This window comes from Sarcophilus harrisii, chromosome 2 (assembly GCF_902635505.1).
Source record: "Sarcophilus harrisii chromosome 2, mSarHar1.11, whole genome shotgun sequence".
Classification (NCBI taxonomy): domain Eukaryota; kingdom Metazoa; phylum Chordata; class Mammalia; order Dasyuromorphia; family Dasyuridae; genus Sarcophilus; species Sarcophilus harrisii.
The window spans coordinates 212360715-212381904 of record NC_045427.1 but is presented as its reverse complement, the minus strand read 5'-3'; the positions used below and the strand labels follow the sequence as shown (position 1 = coordinate 212381904).

The following is a 21190-nucleotide window of genomic DNA, read 5'->3' as shown; positions in this document are numbered from 1 at the left end:
AATACCTCTCATTTACTATCCATTCCATTGTCATTATTTCCTTTTTATTGAACAAAAATCTTCTCTATAAACTCATTCATCAGTACCACCTATCCCCTTTATCACAGTATGGATGTTAGGGTATTAGATTCAGAGTTAGGAAGAACATGGTTTAAATCCCACCTATTGGATCTATGAACAAAATTACAATCTTTCTCTGTTTATTTTTTTATCTTTTTACACTTTTTATGTGTTAATATTTTATTTTTCTCAGTTACATGTAAAACATTTTTTACATTTATTTTTAAAACTTTGAATTCTCTTACTTCTTCTCTTCACCTTACCCCCATTGAGAAGGCATGTGAAATTATGTAAAACATTTCCCTAAGTCATGTTATAAAAGAAAACATAGATCTCCCTTTGCCCCTGCCAAAAAACAAAAAAACACAAACCCATCAATAAAAAAGAAGTTTTTGAAAAAATTATGCTTCTGTTTGTATTCAGGTACTATCATTTCTTTTTCTGGGTATGGATAGCATTTTTCAATGTGTCTTTCAGAGTAGTCTTGGATTATTACATTGTTGAAAATAGCAAAGTCATTCACAGCTGATCATCCCACAACTTTCCTATTACTATGTGCACAGTACATTTCACTTTAAGCTCATGGAAGACTTTCTATGTTTTTCTGAGATATCCTGCTCATCTTCTCTTATTGAACAATAATATTCCATCATAATCACATACCACAATTTATTCAGCCATTCCCCAGTTGATGGCATTATCAAAAGATCCTTTGGAACTCAGCAGAGTTGGCGAATAAGCTTGACATGAGCTGCTAATGCCCACGGTTTCCCCAGTTGCAAGCTAATTCAGTAGTAGTGTTACAACTAGTGCTCTAGGTATATTCATGGGCAAGACACACTGAATACTGAAGCAGGAGTAAGCTTTATACTATTAGTTTGGTTCCTTACTTTTCAGATTGATCACATTTATAGTCATTATTACAACTGGTTGGATTTATCATCAGAGTTACAATTGGTCAGATTTACAATTCTCTTTATTCACCCATTTCATATGTCAAAAGGCTTGTGTCCTGTCACTGACCCAGGTCTGGATCTTTGATATTTAGCCAGTTCCTTGACTCATAGGGTAAGGGTTGGAAATATCTTCACCCCTTCCATCATCCTGTTTTGACAAGAAACCTAACTTCTTTTACTGCCAACAATGGGTATTTCTTCAGTTTCCAATTCTTTGAGGAAAGAGCTACTACAAATATTTTATGTATATTTAGGTTCTTTTCCTTTAAAAAAAAATCCCTTTGGATTTATGCTTAATAATGGTATTGTTAGATCAAAGGAATTGGATGATATTATAGGCCTTTATGCATAGTTTATATCTTTTGATCATTTATAGTGGAATGGCTCTTTTTAAAAAAACAAATTTGACTCAGTTCCCTATACAATTGAGAAATGTCCGTTTCATAATTTATAACATGAGAATATTCTCTATAATATTTGTGTCATAGGGTTATTGAAAGGTTCAGAGGAGATAATGATACAGAGTATCCCAATAATTTAAAATTGCTCCAAATTTTATGGCTATCTCCATAATTTCATGGCTAGACTTTAGCTCTGAGAGCTTTAAGGTATGTGTTTGACTTACATCTCTGGTACATACTTACTATGTGACTCTGGATAAGTCCCTTGACCTCTCAGGGGTCTAGTTTCCTCATCCAAGAGTTTTCTATGGTCTAGTTCCATTCACTATGTATTGTTATTGGTAATATTATTGGGCCAACTAAGTGGCACAATAGATAAAACACCAGGCCCGGAGGCAGTAGGATCTGAGTTTAATCTAGCTTCAGACACTTACAAGTGTGATCCTGGGCAATTCACTTACCTCTGTTTGCCTCAATTTTTTCATCTGTAAAATGAGCTGGAGAAGGAAATGACAAAGCACTCCAGTATCATTGCTAAGAAAATCCCAAATAAAGACACAGAGTGAGACACAAATGAACAACAGCAAATTATTATTAAATATATTTCCCTTGCATAAATCAATGAACAATTATTAAGTACCTATTATATGGCAGTCACTGTGCTAGGCTCGGAAATATAGACACATTCATTAAAATAAAAAGAATAGAAGTTGTTATTAAATTTACTACTTTTTCCTACCCTTAAATAGCATTTCAGTTATTTAAAGACAACTATCATGTATATGTGTGTATCAGGGTATATATATATATATATATATATATATGGATAGGTATCTATATAGCTCTGTGTACATGCTTACCTGTATAATATATATTCATGTATGTGTATATATACATAATATTGCATATATGTATAGATAATTTGTTATTTAGTCATTTTCCAGTTATGTCTGAGTCTTTTGTGGGTTCATTTGGGGTTTTCTTGGCAAAGACACTGAGTGGCTTGCCATTTCTTTCTCTAGTTCACTTTTTAGATGAAGGGAATGAGGGAAACAGTTAAGTGACTTGGCCAAAGTCACATAGCTAGGTATCTGAAGCCAGATTTGAACTCAGAAAGAAAAGTCTTCCTGATTCTATTAATTGTTCTATTCTATGTACCATCTAGACATCCACGAAAAATGCATACATGCTAATATTCTCTAGGCTAAATTCCAGGTATTTCAGTCATTCCTGTGACTTATTTTTGAGATTCTCTCATTATCTGCTCTGTGTTCCTCTTGCTGTCACTTTCCTTCCCTTAGTTTGAAAGACCCACTATCAGGATCACTACCAGGTTGTACAATAGACTGTGTGTAGTTCAAATGCATATATGTTACTTAGAAGATTTTGGTCTTCTGATACTTGACACTTTGGGGTCAGAGGACAGGCAAATTTGTATAGGGGAAAAAAATCATAGGATAATGACCAGCTCTGGCATCATGAGCAAGGCTGAAGGAGTTAAGTGTTCATGCTTACCCATATCTATTTGGCAAATCTACATCGGGCTTGGATAACAAGAGAGAAGGGAGCCCAGAAAAGAAAAGTGGATGTTGAAAACATTAAGAAGTTAAGAGTTTTAAAAAAAAGTTTCTTGTTTCCATAGGCTCGTTTTTCTCCTCAGAACTTCTCAGAAAACATCGAGAAAGCTCTGGACATCCTCCATAAAGAGGTATGGAATCTAAGAAGCTTTGCCTTCACTATCTTTATGCTAGCCCAGGAATAACTATAGCTTCTATAATGTATAAAATTGGAAATAAAGCTTTCTTTGGGGGCAGAACACCTGAATTCTATTCCTGGGTAACTTAGGGCTAATGTCTCTGGACTTTTGCTTTCTAGTAAAGGCTCCCATCACCTCATGCCTGGACTGTTTTAATAGCTTGTGGGTTTGTCTTCTTGACATGTCTTTTGTAATTCCAGTCTATCTTCTCAGTTAGCAAAGTGATACTAAGTCTTCCTCCTACTCAATAAACTCTAGTGGCTCTCTCTCACCTCCAGAAATAAATAAAATCCTCCATTTGGTTTTCAAAGCCCATCATAACGTCCCTGCCCTACCTTTTCCCCACACCCTTTCTAGTCACCTTATATACTGCTCTCCACATACTCTGATACCATGACACTGACTGGCCTCCTTTCTGTTTCTAGAACCAGACTTTCTGTGTCCAGATTCCAGACTGTCCCCTATGCCTGGAATGCTCCAACTCCTTCTCATCTCTATCTCTTGACTTTCCTGGCTTCCTTGAAATCCCAATTAATTTCCCAACCTCTTCAGGAAGTCTTTCCCAATCCTTCTTAACTCTAGCACTTTCCTTCTCTTAATTATTTCTAATTTATTTGTACATAGTTTTTTATATGTTATTTTAAGAACAGGGATCATTTTTCTTTGTGTCTTCAGTACATAGGACAGTGGTTGGTACTTAATAGGAGCTTAATAAATGTTTATTGATTGACATCAGGAAAATGAGAAGCATGGACCAGGTGAATCGCATGGTTCATTATAGTTGTATTCTATTTAGGTCCAGGGCTTGAATAGTTTTTAATCAGCAATAATCACACCTCTGATAAACTTTATTGGCCACAAAACCGCCAATTAACACCCTTAAATTATTACCACCAAAACCAAAAATTCATAAAGTGTTGCCAAAGAATTTCCCCTGAGAGTCAATAATAATGGCTTTCACAGAATCATTGAGGACAAAGAAAGAAAAACACACAGAGAGAAGGATAGAAGCAATAGGACGATTAAAGATCATCAGCCTCTTTGAAATGAGAGATGCTTCTAAGGCAAGCCAAACCTCCAATATTTTGACATACAAATGAGGAAATCTGCATAGCTCCTTAGAGTCTTTGTATAATTGAGTCAAGAGGCTTGTGTTTGAATCCTGGCCTTTGTTTCTCCATCTGTAAAAGGGGAATAATACTATCTTATCCCATAATGTTGTTGTGATATAATAGAGGCAGCTAGATGGTAGAGTCATTAGAGAGCAGGACCTAGAATCAGGAAGCCCTGTTTGATACTTTAGATCAGGGATCCTCAAATTTTTTAAATAGGGGGCTAGCTCACTGTCCCTCAGACTGTTGGAGGGCTGGAGTATAGTACAAATAAAAACTTTGTTTTGTGGGCCTTTAAATAAAGAAACTTCATAGCCCTCAGTGAGGGGGATAATCGTCCTCAGCTGCTGCATCTGGGCCGCTGGCCGTAGTTTGAGGACCCCTGCTTTAGATACTTAGGTATTTTAGATACTTAGTAGCTATATATCCTTAGATAAGTTTCTTAACCATTCCTTCTCAGTTTTCTCAGCAACATAATGAAGATAATAACAGCATCTATCTCACAGGGCTATTGTGATGATCAAATGAGGTAGTATGTTTATACTTTGTATATCTTGTAAATTGTAAATCTTTTATAAATTGTAAATCTTAAATCCATATACAAATGTTAGCTGTTATTACATGAACATACATTATCATCATCATCATTATTATCCCACCCTTTGAGCAGGTTCCCCGGGCCTTTGTGAATCTAGTAACTGTGCTAACAATTTCCAGCGTGAGGGAGATGTACCAGGAAAACAAACTCGACTGTCCAAAGGGGATACTCAGGTATGGAACACTATTCTCCCAAAGCCTAGGGCTATAAGAAATTCAACCCCATGAGGAAAGATGATTCTGATTATTTATAAGTTCCAAAAGAATAATCTGAATGTTGGTGATGAAGGTAGTCTTGAGGCAGCCTCTCCCCAACCCCCCCCCCCACTTTTTGTTTAACTGAAAGGTGATTTAGGAATGGGAGAAATAGCCAGGAGTATTTGACTCATACACACAAAGTGCTAGTCCTAGGAAGGAACAGTTGTGGATGTCTTCTCCCAGTTTCTGCTAAGATTGACACTAAAGCAGTTGTTCAATCAAGAAATTTTTATTTAGTGTCCAGTATGGGATATTTAAAGAGGTTTAGTACCTCTGGTGATTGGGCTACTGAGCCCTCTTTAGATCTGCTCTTCCACCTTTGGTAGCTCCTTGTCATTTAACTCTGACCTGTGGCTCCAAGGAGCTATAATGTATACAGTATCAATCCTGAGGCAAGACTTCTCAGTGAAGGGGCTAAACCAATTTGAGGGTAACTAATAGACTAGAGAGGTAACCTAGAGAGGAAACTAATAAACTGTCAATGAACTAGGAAGATATTTAACCCAACCTTCCCAGTGGAATGGACAGATGAGAACAGTTTGTTCCAACGGCTATGAAAGCAGCTGAAACAGGCATTATGGTACCCTTAGAGCTCAGAGACATCCAAGAGGCAAAGGTCATCCATCCATTTTATCCTGGGCCATTGGTGGCTAGTCATCTTGACTTTTGCCTGCCACTGGACTTCAGTGACTAAGAGAGAGTGAAACTGATGACTTTGTGCAACTGTACCTCACTTAAATCCAATTTATGCATGAATTTAAAGACATCACTCCATGATGTCATTTGTCCTCTTCCAAAATGAAGGATAAACAGCATTCAGTGCCCACAAGATGCTGAGCACTATGTAAGGAAGCTGGAAATAAAAAGGTGAAAAACAAAACAAAAACCTTACTTTCAAGGAGCTTGTACTCTGTAAGGAAAGCATGTAAGCACATACAACGCATATACAAAAAACCCCAGGAACACAAAGTATTAGAATCCATGGGAGAGATTGTCAGCCCATGTTGGAAGGATCCATTGAAAGATTAGCCATGTTGTGACGCCCACCATTTTCAACTTCAATGAAGTTGCCATGGAAGCTAGCCTAGCTGATAGTCTGTATGTCTCATTACACCAGTTGAAGTTTAAAGAAAAATCAAACTGAAGTCTATTAACTGTCCAGAGAGGATCAGGGATCAGCATCATGGGCTTTTCCACTCAGGACAGAATCCTAGGAGTGGATAGGATTTTTGAAGCCATTTTCCCCACCTCTATTCTGAATTTAAACCATGCTAACATTACTTGATCCGATCTTTCCTCACAACTTGCATTACAAATGCTTAGAAGAGTAGAAACCATACTCCTACAGATTGGAAGTTTTTCTTGATGTCTAATCAAAATCTCTTTCATTTCTTACTGGAAAAGGTGAGAAGTGGGGCATGGATCTGCTCACCTTTGTTAATACAATAGCCTTTAACTTACTCATCAGCAGTTTAATTCTCATCACAACCTCAGAGCTCCTTTGCAAAATATTCCCATCAATCTTTCTTTCTGCTTCCCACCTCCTTTAATTAGAGTTGCCCAAAGCTTTTGATATATTCTTTCCCTCCCATCTCAGAGCCACTTACAAAAAATGCTCGTTATCCCAGCTTCCCAACTCCCAAACTCAAAAGTATTTCTTTCCTTCTCCCCTGTGCCCAACTTAGCTGAGCTTGAAACGAAAGCTTCTGCCTCTCCCGCAACCTCAAAAGTTCTAAACTATTGGACTGATGGGATGGGCGGGGGGCTTCTCTGGGTTTCACCCTGCAGGTACGTGTGCTCTTGTGTGGTATTGCTTGAAAACAATTCCACGGAACTTGCCACCTTCATTGAATTGAATAAACAATACCAGGTAAGATGGAAAGGAGACAGATTGGCTTAAGGGATTTAATGGGAAGGCATTTGCCAATTCTGAACTCTTCTCAAAGAGCCCTTTTAATGCTCAGAGAAATTTTACTTTGGCTCAGGAGGTAAATATTGCCGACTTGTGCACTGTTTGGATTTAAAGCTGATTGATTCTGAGACCTGGAAGGTATCTTGATATACTTAGTCCCAATCCTTCAATTTTTATAGCAGCTAAAGGAGAATCAGACAGAAGTAGGGACTTGTCTAAAGTTCAAGGCATAACTGGGACCAGAATTGAGTTCTTCTGGCTCCTGGGATCTGTCCACTGCCCAGTCCTGTTATGCCTCTAGACAGTGTACACATCAGCTTGCTGGGGTTTGTGATTCATGTAAGCAAAAAGAATGTTAAAGGCCCTCTAAATTTCAGTACCACAGACTCAATTGATTTAAAGTTTGAAAGGCCCATAGAAGGGAAATTATTGTCCCCTTGAGATAGTAGCAACGCTGGTATCTGGTCAATACTGGTATATGATTCCACATTTAAAGTCTCTTTTCAGTGGAAAGAAATCTTTCCAGCTGCCCATGGGGATGAGTGGTGAAGAACAGAGGGAGCATGGATTGAGAAAGTGCACAGATAATGCAAAACATGTATTTATGCTTATGGCTTCCATCTCCCTCCCATTCTAAACTTTTCATCAGAACACTTAAATAGTAGCCAGAGGAGCAGCCAGGGAGCACCATTGCTCCCTAATGCAATGGATAGAGTACCAGCCCTGGAGTTAGAAGACCTAAGTCCAGTAGGTCTCAGACACTCATACATACACTAGATATGTGACACTGAGTAAGTCATTTAATCCAAATTATCTCCCCCCAATAGTAGCCAGGTAGTAATGGCAAATTCCTTCCTTTTTTATATACAATTATATAAAAGACAACATGATCATAAGGTTTTGGGGATAGAAACAAGAAACCCTAAACTAGATAAATAGGCCCTGAATGGGTTGAATTTTGGGGCAACTAATTGTTGCAATGGGTAAAGTGCTGGACTTGAAATCAAAATGATCTCTTTTCAAATCCAGCCTTGGAAAATTTCTAGCTGTGTGACTCTGAGCAAGTTATTTTAACCTGTTTGCCTCAGTTTCCTCATCTATAAAATGAGCTGGACAAGAAAATAAGTCACTCCAATATTTTTTTTAAGAAAATCCCAAATAGAATCACAAAGAGTCATAAATAACTGAACGACAACAAGAAGTATTAATCTGTTTCTTTTCTTGGTTGACTGTTGACCACTGGGTTATACTTTAGGATTCAAGTTTTCTCATTTTATTTTTTTTTTCAAGAAAAACAAATGAACTAGGAGGAATAAGTCTATCTCCTAACGAGAGGGTTGTACTTAGGAGAATCTTGGAAAATCATTTCTGGTCTTGTTTTAGTTTTTTTTTTCTTTTTTCCCCTTTAGGAGAAGACTCATCAACTGGTTGACAGTGGGAGATACGATACCAGGGATGATTTCACAGTAGTTTTGCAGCCATTTTTGGAGCAAGTGTCTATACCAAGGACTCCGGTAAAGAAAAAATAACACAAACAGATGATTTCTTGACTTTTGCCTCTAGTGAGCCTGGTCATATGATTTCTCTGACCCTCAATCTTCCTCTTTCCGTGACTAGGACGGATTGCCTGACAGATCTTTCTTTGCCCCAGATTGTTTCCATTTTAATGTTAAGACCCATGCACTCGCAGCCAAGGCCCTTTGGAACAACATGGTAAGAAGGAACATTTCTCCCTAATGAGAAAATTCTTTTTGTCTACCTGGGAGGGCCATTATATGTACCTTGAAAACTGCAGAGAATAAGTGCAGGCAATAATTGCAAGAAGTGATTAATTTTCTTTGCTCCCTACTTACCCTCTTCATTTCACCTCCAATTCACAGTCCTGACCTTTTTGCTCCAGTTAATTCTATATTTTGTTAGATTCAAAAAATCCACTGTACAGGTATAGGATAGAGAAATTGAAATGAAAGACAACAGTTGATAAGAAAAAGATCTCAAGACTTTAGCCAGGAGGACCGGTATTAGGGCCAGTATGAATTGGCCAGTAAGAACCCATTATTAAATATTCAATGGAAGCATTTATAGCTGAAAAATCGGCTTGAGTTATTATTTTTCTTTTGTTTAAGAACTAATGGAGAAAGTATTAATAATACACATTAAATTTCAAAGTGTATCATGGATGCATTTTCCCCATCCCAACCAAGTGCTAGTTGTTTACCAGCACACCTCTGGTTTTAACTGCTTATAAGATCTATGAGACAACAATGACGTGGCAGAAAAAAAAAACCTAATACAATCTTCGGCTATATCAATAAAAGTCTAATAGAATCCAGAAGGAAGGAGATGTGATAGTCCTGGCTTACTCTGCCCTGGTCAGACAGCCATTTATTTTGCTTCTGTCTTTGTATCCTAAGTATGTAGATTATTATCTGACAGATAGTTGGTACTACATGTTTGGTGATTTCTTTAAAAATCTTTATTTTAAGGGACAGATATGGAGGTGGGAAGAAATGCAGGAGAAAATGTTGACAACCACCACCAAAACAACAACAACTAAAAAATCTATTTAAATATAAATGCTTATTGACTAACTGTCATGGACCATGTATTTATTGACTGATTACTTGAAGGAATTATGGGCATTTAATCTGGAAAAAATAGATTAAGGGAAACAAAATATGAGAAATACTTCCTTTTAAGAGTTTTTCAAAAGTCAAGTTTCAAATGGTAATGACTTCTCCACTGCTAAAGTTTTTCAAGCAGAGGCTGAATGATCCCTTGCTGATGTTGCAAAGGCCATTTATATTGATGTGCAGGTTGAATTAGATCATCTCTAATATCTGTTCTTATGAGCTCTAAGCATTTGTGATTCTGGGATTTTTCTTACTCTCTCCCAACTGTTTCTTCATTTAGCTGGAACCTGTTGGACAAAAGAAAAACGATGTTCATTTTGAAAACAAGATCGATCTCATTTGTCCTAGTCAGGTAATGTGTCTTTTGGAAATTTTATGAAAATTTATCTTTCTAGACCAACCCTTTAGTTGGTAAATTGGGATCATGCTTCCATAACTATCACTACTACCCCTGCAGGTTCTCCATCACTTCATGTCTCATAGCACTTCAGATAATTTCCAAGGTCCCAACCTGAAGCCTCCATGAAACTCTGGTTCATTTGATCTCAAATACATTAGTTATTTATCTAGTTGCCTCAGTACTACAGCAGATAGTTGCCACTTTGGCAACTTTTCAAAAGCCATTACCAGGTCCTGTCCAATTGGTATGTGCATGGGCTTGTGGGGATGATCTCAGGTCACTCGCTGACTCTCAAGCCAAAGTGGAAATGAGGGATAAGCATAGATTGCAAGCTATTGGATGGGGAAGGCTTAGTTCAGCAAGACAGGGATCATGAGCTCACTTATAATTCTCAAGATGAAATTGGGTCTTGCTGACTTAGAGAGTGAACTGTGGTATTAATAGCAGGTTCAACTGTAGATCCCATGTTATAGGCAGGGACTTTCAGAGCACCAAAAAAGGTTGATTGAGGAGTAGTTGAAGCTAGCTTCCTCTTCTTCTATAGCAGTAGAAAAATATAATAGCAGAAGTAATACAGTAACAACAGTGTTAGCACAATAGTACAGAGAATACAAATAGTATTACTAGCTGAAAAGAAATAACTATTAAAAGTAATAGCAGTAGCAAGAGCAGTAATAGTTGTAATAGTAGAAGTAACAATAACCCCATTAAATAGTAATAGTAGCAATAGTAGTAATAGCAATAGAAGAAATAATAGTAATAAGAGTAACACTGGTAATGATTGTAATATCCAATGTAATAATAGTAGCACTGAGCAATGTTAATAGCAACAGCAGAAATAGTAATAGCAGAAATAACAGTAAAAATAGAAGTAATTAGAGTAGCCATAATGATTATATTAGAAGTAACAATGGTAGCACTAAACAGTATTAATAGTAAGAGTGATAATAGTAATAATAAATAAGAGCAGAGATACCAGTAAAGCACTAAGCACTTATGGCAATAGCTTTAATAGTAACATTAAGAGAATTGATCACAATAATAATAGCAATAGCAATGGCAAAAGGACTATTAGAAGTAACAATAATTGCAAGCACTAACAGTAGCAATGTAGATATTGAAGAATGATTCTAAATCTTAAGTTCTTACTTCAAGTGTTCTGTAAAAATCAATTCTTATTAGGAAGGAAGATCAAGTCAGAAGGTCTCAGACGTAAGTATCCATAGGTTGATCAGTTTGTGCAATTGGCTGACTATTCTTATTTTACAGAGTCAACCCTACTTTCGAACTTACAAGAACAGCAATTACACTTATCCAACAGTAGCAGCAACGACAACCAGCAGCCCTAGTCTGGTATTCTTTTGTTTTCATTTGATTTTAAAAGCAAGTATAGTAGTGATTACCTCCAGAATGCGTGTGATTTGTCAACAATATATGAATGGTTTGTACTTGAAATGGCAGAGTTTCATTATTCACTCATTCACTCCTTGAAAAAGCCAACAAGTTGTTCTCCCTTTATCTTAGAGAAATCTAGGATTTGACATTTATTATCTGGGTGACCTCAGATAAGTCATTTGAGTTTTCTGGTCCCCAGCTTCTTTATCTGTAAACCAAGAGGATTGGCTGCCTTGATCATGAAGGTACCTTCCTGTTCTGATTTGTGATCCCATGATCCTTCAGATGGAGTAGGGGAGATACAAAACATGAGCAAAACAGGGAAGGATATCTTTACCCTTATGCCCAGTACAACCAATCAAATATTACTTTTGTCAATACCAGAAGAGCTTTTCCCTTTTCAAAGATGGTGGATGGTGGGAAGCTGTGTTGGGTTGTACTATTGATGAACCCTGATCCCTACCTGTCCCCCATGTCATCTAGCCCACTTTGCTCTCTTTAGAGTTATGGAAGCCAAATAACTTGTGAAGATAGAGCTCCTTCTACCTCTGTTCCCAGCTCAGGTAAGCACCTCAGGACAAATAGGGGCTTGAATGCATACTTCTTCAGTACTCTTGGTGCAATTTTGCATCAGTTACTGTTTTAATTAAATCATTAAACTTGTATTAATTTCCACTTCCTAATTGCTTTTGCCAGCCTAGATAATTAAAGAGATCTTGAATACTGATAGACTCCCATGGTAGTGCTGTGTATAGAATGGCTCTCCCCAGCCTACCTTTATTTACTTTCTTATTCTACTCCTCAAGGCTTTGGGGACCCATAGCAATTGGGTCCCAATTCACTGTCTTCTAAGCCTCTTGGGATAGAACTCAAATAAGAGTAATCAAGAGGAGTCACTCATAGGCCTGCTCACATTAAGTACCGACTGTGTGCCAGACATTATTCTAAAAGTTTCGAAACATTATCTCATTTGATCAGCAGAGTCAGCATCAAGTAGGAACAGACTTTGTCTGGTAATAAATCTGGAGATGGCACCTAGTACTTGGGAACCTCCCTCTCTGAAATTGCAGTTGGTATCCTGAGAATAACAGCTTTGTTTGTTCTGTAGAAGTGTGGGATGGAAAGTGTCTTTAAAGGGTCTGTAAAGCCCCTGGATCCCTTCAAAAGAGAGTGATGTGAAAAAACAAAATTATGGAATTTTAGATCTGAAGATAGGGGAGGAGGCTAGAGGCAAGCTAGTCCAACTCTCTTGATTTTTTTTCTTTTTTTAAAAAATATTCCTTTTTTTTTTACAACATTATCTTTTCCTACTCATTTCTCCTACCCTAATCAATAATAACAAATAAGATTTGTCAAGCACAAATCACTTATATACATCAGTCATAATTGAAAATACAGGGATCAATCTGCAAGTCTATCACAGACTATGGAAGTCATACATCAAACAGAGTTCTGAAGTTTTTCAATGTTATTGTTCAATCCCTGAATTTTACAGAGGAGGAAACTGAGACCTGGGAATATGAAATGACTTGACTGAGGTTTTGATTTTATTAGAGATTGGCTAGTATCCCCCTAACCTATGCGTCTTTAAAACTGAGCTCAAATTGAACATATATACAAACACATACAGGCACATGCACATGCACAAATACACAAAAATCACAACCCTTGCCTTCAAAAGGCACTACAAGATTAAACCCTATCCATCAAAGTGGCTCCTTCACATGTGTAGTACTTTGTGTTAGGCTTTGTGGGAGAGTCAAAGTTTGGGTAAGACATGATCCTTTTTCTTATGGAGCTATCTAATGGATACAAACAAACACAGATGATAAAAAGTAATGCACAATGTAATATAATAATGCATTGAAGGATACAGAAGAAAGAAAGTTTCATGTATAATTTTAAAGGATAGGCCTTGAAAGGCTTTATCATTTGAACTGGGCTTTGAAGGATGATTGGAAATTTAATAATATGAACAAAACATTGAGGAGAGGGCAGTATAGGGAGGGAGGGAGTTGATAAACTAAGGATCTCAGTGGTCCAGTCTAACTAAAGCATGGAACACCAGCAAATGAGTCCTCTGCCGGTATGAGGAGGTAAAAAGAATGAATTTCTCCCTTCTCTTTGGATCCTAGATGTTAGAAAGACCTCAGAAGTCTTCTAAGTCCATTTGTTTTATAGTTGAGGAAACTCAGTCCCAGAGTGTTTAAATGACTTTCCCAAGATCACATATGTATTAAGTGTCAGAGCCTGAGTCCAAATTCAGATCTCAGGACTGGGGGAGGTAAGTGAAGAAGAGTTTGAGGAGAAGGGGGATAGAATCGAGGTCTGTGATTTCATCAGTGTGAGGAACTCCTATTTGGAACTGTCTCCACTGATACAGATCAACAACTCCTGTGTAACTTATAGTTTTAGATAATTAGTTCAGGATGCTGAGAAAATAAATGATATACCATGATCATAAATCTAGTGTGGATCAGAAATAGGATGTGATCTCAAGTCTTAAAGACTCTTTATCCATAACAAAACCCAGTTCCAGATGGATTCCTAAAAGCCTTGTCATAATGGTCAAGTCTAGTCTCCCACCTAGACACTTTTAGATTTACCTCCCAAGTCAGGAATAAGTTGCTTGTCTTTATGTGTATTCAGACCATGCCAGTGCTACTTATTGCTAAGAACTGCCATCTACATCTTTGACTCAGTAGCCTTACCTCCTTCTTTCCACACATCTTACCCTTTGCATCCTTAACCTCTTTTAATGCCTTTGTTTGCCTACTGCCTCTATGACTGCCCCAACTCACTGACTGTCAGTGCTTCTCAGATCCTTAAAACAAGCAAAGGCTAAATTCTGATTTCTCTTTTCTTCCAAAAGACTCAAGCTTGTCCCCTTTGCCTTTCCAGTACATGCACTGAAACCAGCAGACATTCAAGTTGTTGCAGCTGTGGGTGATTCCCTGACTGTAAGGAAATTTGTGCCACTGGCAAGCTTTGGGTAATAGGGTGGGATGGACTGGAATGCCTCCTAATATCTTTAAGGCAGTGTTCTTCTTTCTGTTCTTTGAATTGCCACCAAGAAGGAGCTAGTTGGTAGCTACTTTATAGTTAATCTTCCATCATCTGAGAAAAGCCTTTTTTTGTTTTTTTTTTGTTTTTGCTGCTTCTAGCAAGACTCCTAAAGATTGAGGCAAAGAGAAAGAAGGGAAGTGTATAACACTTAAGCTAAACCTCTCTATTTACAGTGACTGACTGAGTTTGGGAGAATTCTTCTAGGATTAAAAAAAAGCTTTGATAATAATGAAAATAACAAGAATGGAAATAACAATACTACATTCTTTTTGAATGTCCCTGAAAAATTTTCAGAATGATTTTATTTTCATGATCTCATTTGATTTTCACAGCAACTTCATTAAGTAGGCAGGGTATACATAGTGTGCTGGACTTTTAGTCAGGAAGATGGGTTCTAATCCCATTGGGCAAGTCACTTAATTTCATTGAGTATCAGTTTTCTCAACTGTAAAATAAGGAAGATAATATCTACCCTCACAGAGTTGTTGTGAACCTTAAATGAGATAGATATTCCTTTCCTTTCTCAAATAAGATGATGAATATATTTATGGAAAACTTTATAATCTTTAAATCATCATGTAAAAGCTAATTATTATTTCCCATTTTAAGATGAAGAATTTGAGACAGAGAGAGGTTAATGACTTAACCTTTATCTCATCTAAGTAGAATCAGTGATAAGACCAGCCCTCGGTACCAATTTGGTGTTTATGCATTATTCTAATAAATAACATCACTGGTACCCAATAACTAATACTACCACAAAACCTACTCTTATATGATGCTTTTAGATTTGCAAAGCATTTCACATAAATAATCTCATTTGAACCTCAACAACAAGCCCATGTTTGTTGCTATTATTATCTCTATTCTACAGATGGGGAAACTGAGGCACTGAGCAGTTAAGTGATTAGGCCCAGGATCATACAATAAATATCCAAGGCAGGATTTGAACCCAGGTCTTTCAACACCCTTCACACTATGTTATGGACTGAGTCCTCAATTTCACTGGCTCACTGATTTTTCTTCTGCTCTTGACATATTTTTTTAAGGCTGGAAATGGAATTGCCTCGAAACAAAATGATCTTCTTGATGTCTTCACTCAATATCGGGGACTGTCATATAGGTAATATGAACTTTGAATTTATTAGAGCAAGGGAGTCTCCTCCCCACCACATACTGACAGATAGAAATCTACAGGGCATAACCCTACATAACTTCCCTTCATACTTAATCTAATAATGGTAGATTATCTAATCTAATCTAATAATGGTAGATAGAGTATCAAGGAAGAAGTATGTAGGGAAACAAATGTAGGTACCAAAGGAAAGGGATTGGGTTGGGGACTTTTTCAAGGAACAAAGGGGAAAAAAATAACTAATTAGGGAATGCAAACTGAAAGTTGTGCTTAATGATATCTTTTGTTTTTAGATCACAGTATTTTTCTGAGTGCCCTCCCCTGCAGCATTGAACCTTCCCTAATGAAGAGGAAAAAATGCTCAGCAACAACTGTTAATAGGGCCTATGCCTGACAGTGGGTAGAGCATTATGTCCCTAAGATCCCCCATATCTCTGGCAAGATTTTATTGATAACTTTAAATTATTTATTGTTGTTTTTATTGTGTAGAAAACTAGGATTCTCCTCTGACTGCCAGTCAGTAAAGCCAACAGTAAGCTCTTGAGAATTTATATAATCATGCAAATGCCTATAGGTCTGGTATTTGTCAATTATAAATATTAATGTTAATTATAGTCATTCAAATATATATAAATAATTTATATACATATACACCTAAGCCCATGTGTAGGCTTTATATTGTATTTATAGGACCATAGTATTCAGAACTGGAAGGTAGTTCTATTCTGTCCACTTGGTAGCTAGTGATTTGAATGTTGGGCATAGAGTTTGGAGGGTCTGAGTCCAAACTTTGTCTCAGATATTTGCTAGTTCTATAACCTTAGTTAATTCAATCAATCTCTACATATCTCAGTTTGTTCAACTCTAAAATGGAGATACTAGTAGAACTTGTAGTGCTATTATTTATTATAATACCAGTAAAACATTTTTTAAAAATCTTAAAAGTGCTATGTAAATGTTAGCCGTTATTATTGTTTTCCAAATAGAGAAACAGACCCATGGTAATCACATATATAATTAGTAAGAAGACCAACATTTCAACACATATGACTTCTGACTCCCAAATCCAGGACTTTTTCCATTACCCTATCCATGAATCAGACCAAGATAGGAAATACATGTTTTGGGTTTTTTTCTCTCCCAAGAAATTCTATTTATTTTCACCAAGATGTTATCTAAGAATAGATTTGAGTATCCCTTCACAACTAACAAGATAAATAGAACTTATATAGCCAAAATGATAAGAGTAGTCATGACAGGCTTGGCAGCCAAGAACCTATTTTTCTCTTCTCTGCCCTTTTCTTCTTGCCTATCTCAGTAACCAAATCATTTCAAAAGAAACACTTTTCCCTCCGAAATAAAAAACAAAACATTGGAGGTTGTAGTGGTCATGCTTTTTGTTTCAACCTGAAAGAGAGTCACAAAGTGAGGAGGGGACAGAGGAAGTGCCTATCCTCTGGCTTCTGAGTTCTAGCTTACAGGCTTCAAAAATCTCTTAGGAATAAGCATGGATTCAGTCTTTTAAGAACCATGGCAGCTGAGTTGCTGGATATATCCATCTTAGAAGGAAGTTCTTATAAGTTATTATCAGCGATAAATACTTGAAACTTAAAATGAATGCACAGACCACTTCAATTCAGTCCTTGAAAGAATTTAGGTTCTTTTTGGTCCCTTTCCTTGATGGTTGTGATTAATGAGTAGATGTGATCAAAATAAAAAGAGAATGAAAAACCAATGACCCCAAACTAATAACAAACCGAGGAAGTCAGGACAATGGTAGCAGCTTCATTCAGTGATCATCAACAAATCAGTGCTGTCACATCATGAAGCTGGAAATTAGAGCGTAAAACCCAAGTGAATGAGCCTGACAGACTGGTGGTAGAGGAGTTAGAAATGATGGAGCAATCAACAGAAATAAGTAAATATGCCTATTTGTACTATAAAAAGACTCCTTCCCAGATTTCAAATATGAGAAATCCAGTTTTTTACAGAAAGTACTATCCCTAAAGAGTTACCTTTTTAACTAATGCCCCATCTTCATCTAGGAGTGAACCAGAAGTGTGTGATAAGTTAATGAGTTGATTCACCTAGCTAAGACTCCAGATCCCAAAACCCATCATTAATCTGCCATTGGTCCTTTCAATTCCTGTGGTACTTTGAAAATTTAGTAGTTGACCTATAGAGACATCATCCTGTCTCAAGATCCAGATGCACAAATGGTAGCTGCTCTTTGGGGGCGGCACTTAGTGAAATATATCAAAGTCACTTTAAAAAAAATCAGGACTTTTGCTTTGGAAATTATAGGGAAGCAATGTTTCAAAAAGAGTAACCTATTCCCTCTGAGTAACAAGAAGCTGAGATCCAGCTAGTTTTGCTTACTTTGATAGGGAAAGGAGAAATACATGGGGAAATTTTTTCAATAAGAAATTATGATCAAAACTTCTTGAGCATTAAGAGTGTCAATATGGGGTAATAATAGGTTTATAGGAGTAGGAAGAGCTATAATGGAAGGATGCAGAGATATGGAATGAAGAAAAAAGTGTGTTTTTGTATGAATTTAAATCTGAAGTTTCCTTTCCTTGTAAGTTTCCATTCAGAATCAATACATCTTTAACTTGAAGAAATGGGCAGTTAATATAAATTCCCTGCCCTATGGCTTTCAGTGCTTGGAGGTTCCTGAGAACCTCGAATAAATACCCAAATACTATAAGTAAAGCTTGGCACTAGCACACCAGGGCTTGGTTCATTTGCAACTTTCTATGGATAACCTTTCTTGATCTCTGCTCTTAGTACAGGCTCTGTGTGTGTGTGTGTGTGTGTGTGTATATGTGTATGTGTGTGTCTTTGTTTCTGTGTCTTTCCTCTCCTTTCCTTTCCTGTGCTCTCCCTTACTCTCTTCTCTATTCACTCCCTCTGTCCCCTTTTTTCTCCTTTCATATACTCATGTATGTACTTATCTGTTTCCACATTGTATTCCCTTAGCAAATCCTTGAAGTCAGGGACCGTTAAATCAATAAATCGACAAGAATTTTAAAAATACTTACTATGTTCTAGGAGCTAGAAATATAAAGCTCAAAACTAAATAATCCTTGTGGCTCCACTGTCACAACATTCAAGGACTTTACATTCTGTTGAGGGAAATATACCTACACACAAGTAAATACAGAATATACAATAAGTAAAACAAGATAATTATGTTGAGGGGTGAGGGAGGGTGTGTGGTGGAGATACCAGTAACTGAGTGGAAGCAAAAAAGGTGTCAGTATTTACAATTTACAATAGGTGTAGTATTTACAATCAATAAGGGATTGTAAGGGAATTCTTAAAAGGGGGATGAGGGAAGGTATGAGTTTTTAAAGACAAGGGTAAGGGAGGAGTACATTTTAGACCTTGGAGACAGACTGTTCAAAAGCACAAGAGGTGGAATTTCCTGCATGAGGCTGACCAGCAAGCAGACCATTTTGCCTGAAATGAAGTGTACATAATGACAAATGAAGTATAATAATCTTGGAAAGGTAGGCAAATAATGTCAAACAAATTTATGTTTTATCCTAGAGATAATAAGAAGCCATCAGAACTTTCTGAAACAGGGAGTGACATGTTCAGACCTGAGTTTTAGAGCAATACCCAGGGTAGCATTACAGAGAATGGATTAGAGAAGGGAAAGACTGGACGGAGAGAGACAAATGTGAAGGTTATTGCATAGCGCAGAGAAGAAGTAATGAAGACTGGAACTCTGGCTATGGCTATGTCTATGTTAGAGGAGAGAGAGAGATTGAGGGGAGAGATGAGAAGAGATAAGAGTTACTGAATTAGTAAGAATTGGAACATGAGGGGTGAGTTAAAGTGGAGTCAAGGATATCTCTTAGGTTGCAAATATAGGTGACTGAAAGTATTGGCTCTAACAAGAAAAATAAGAAGAATTGGGTTGGAGGGATAAAGAAAAAAAACAGGAGAGGAGAGAGAGAGAAAGAGACACATAGAGAGACACACATACATGGAGGGGAGGAAGAAACACAGAATAAGAGAGTGGGAGGGAGTTGAATTCATGGGAATTGATGAAATCACCAAGGAAAAGGGCATAGAGAGAGAAGGGGGTCCAGTCATAGATGGTGATATTGCAAAGGAGCCTGGGAAAGATTGGCTAGAAAAGTAGGAGAAGAACCAACTGAGAGCAATGTCAGAGAAGGGAAATGGTATCCAGAAAGAAATGGTGGTCAACAGTGCCAGATTCTGCAGAAGTCAGTATGGGGTATGGGGAGAAGAGGGGTCATTGAAAGTGTCCAGTAAGAGATCACTGGGAATTCTGAAGAGGGCAGTGCCAATTGATAAATTAGGTCAGAGACCAAATTGCAAAGGATTAAGAAGTGTCATGAGAGGAGAAGTGCAGACAAGTTCTGTACACAGCTTTTCCCCTAGAAATTAGATGTAATGTGGAGAAACAAGGATGATAGTTTGAAAAGAGGCAAGGTAAAGAAGAGTTGTTCACAAGGGTATAGTAGGCAACAAAGAAGAAGCCATTTGAAAAAGAAAAGAGACAGAGGTGGGTGGTTATGGAGTCAATGAGAGGAGAAGGGCCATCTATTCAGAGACTGTATCACATGAAAGAACAGGGGATGAGGGGAACGGGGTCTGACATGTAAAAGAGAGGAGAGAGAGATCTCATTGTAAATGGCCTCTATTTTCTCAGTAAAGAATGAGGCCTTTGTATCCCCAGTGCCTTAACACCTAGTAAACCTTATAAATGCTTGTTGGTTTGGATTAGAGACAGCTAAGAAGGGAGGCCTCACAGCAGGGAGGAAGGGAATGAATGCTGACTCACTCTTTGCAGCAGCTGATCCCTCTGTACAAGGATTTAACCCTTGTTCTGACTCTTCTTAATAGGGCAGCTGGCTCTGTTCAAAAGTTCCTTAATAGAAGGAGCAGCTGTGGAGATGATAGATCTTAGAGCCTCTGAGGATGATCTTGCAGTCTCTGAGCAGCTTCTGCTCAAAGCCTGGCTGCTGTTTCAAAGCCAGGAGAAAACAAATATATGTGGAGGAGAGGAGAGGGAGCAAAGAATGTTGTCTCTGATTTTCTCAAAAATTGGGGAGATTAGAAGCATTTTCTAAGGCTAAGGGAGAGAACTTGTTTGTGTGTGTATGGAAAATGGTAATTTGGAATTTGGGGAATTTGATTACATTGAAAATGAAAATATTTCTCTCCCCCTTTACTCTCCCTGACCCTTGAATTTTAAATTCAACAAGGTAAATTTTATCTTAAAGTTTAATTATTTAAGATATATCTGTCTTTTGTCCTTTGTCAGGTACTCTAATTTAGAGACTTAATTAAAGTTTGAGTTCTAGGATTGGATCTGCTTTTTGAGTTCAGGTTCTCCTTTGGGTTCCTCTCTGAATGCCCAGTGACTTTTGATGTCGCATGAGAAGCAGAGTATCTGGTGGCTGAAAGGCCATTCTTGAAATAAGGAAGATCCGAGTTCAGTAATGGTACAGTAGAAAGAATGTTAGCT

General features: G+C 37.4%; 1 protein-coding gene across 1 annotated transcript in view; it reads left to right on the top strand.

The window, feature by feature from the left end:
• PLB1 (phospholipase B1) overlaps window positions 1–21190 on the top strand; it is a 208047-nt gene that overhangs the window by 107270 nt on the left and 79587 nt on the right. The window contains exons 24-33 of the mRNA XM_031951326.1: window positions 3060–3125; window positions 4956–5056; window positions 6929–7010; window positions 8462–8566; window positions 8670–8765; window positions 9966–10037; window positions 11355–11438; window positions 11983–12043; window positions 14382–14440; window positions 15596–15669. Of these exons, the coding sequence (XP_031807186.1) occupies window positions 3060–3125; window positions 4956–5056; window positions 6929–7010; window positions 8462–8566; window positions 8670–8765; window positions 9966–10037; window positions 11355–11438; window positions 11983–12043; window positions 14382–14440; window positions 15596–15669 (800 nt within the window). The remainder of the gene's footprint in view (window positions 1–3059; window positions 3126–4955; window positions 5057–6928; window positions 7011–8461; window positions 8567–8669; window positions 8766–9965; window positions 10038–11354; window positions 11439–11982; window positions 12044–14381; window positions 14441–15595; window positions 15670–21190) is intronic.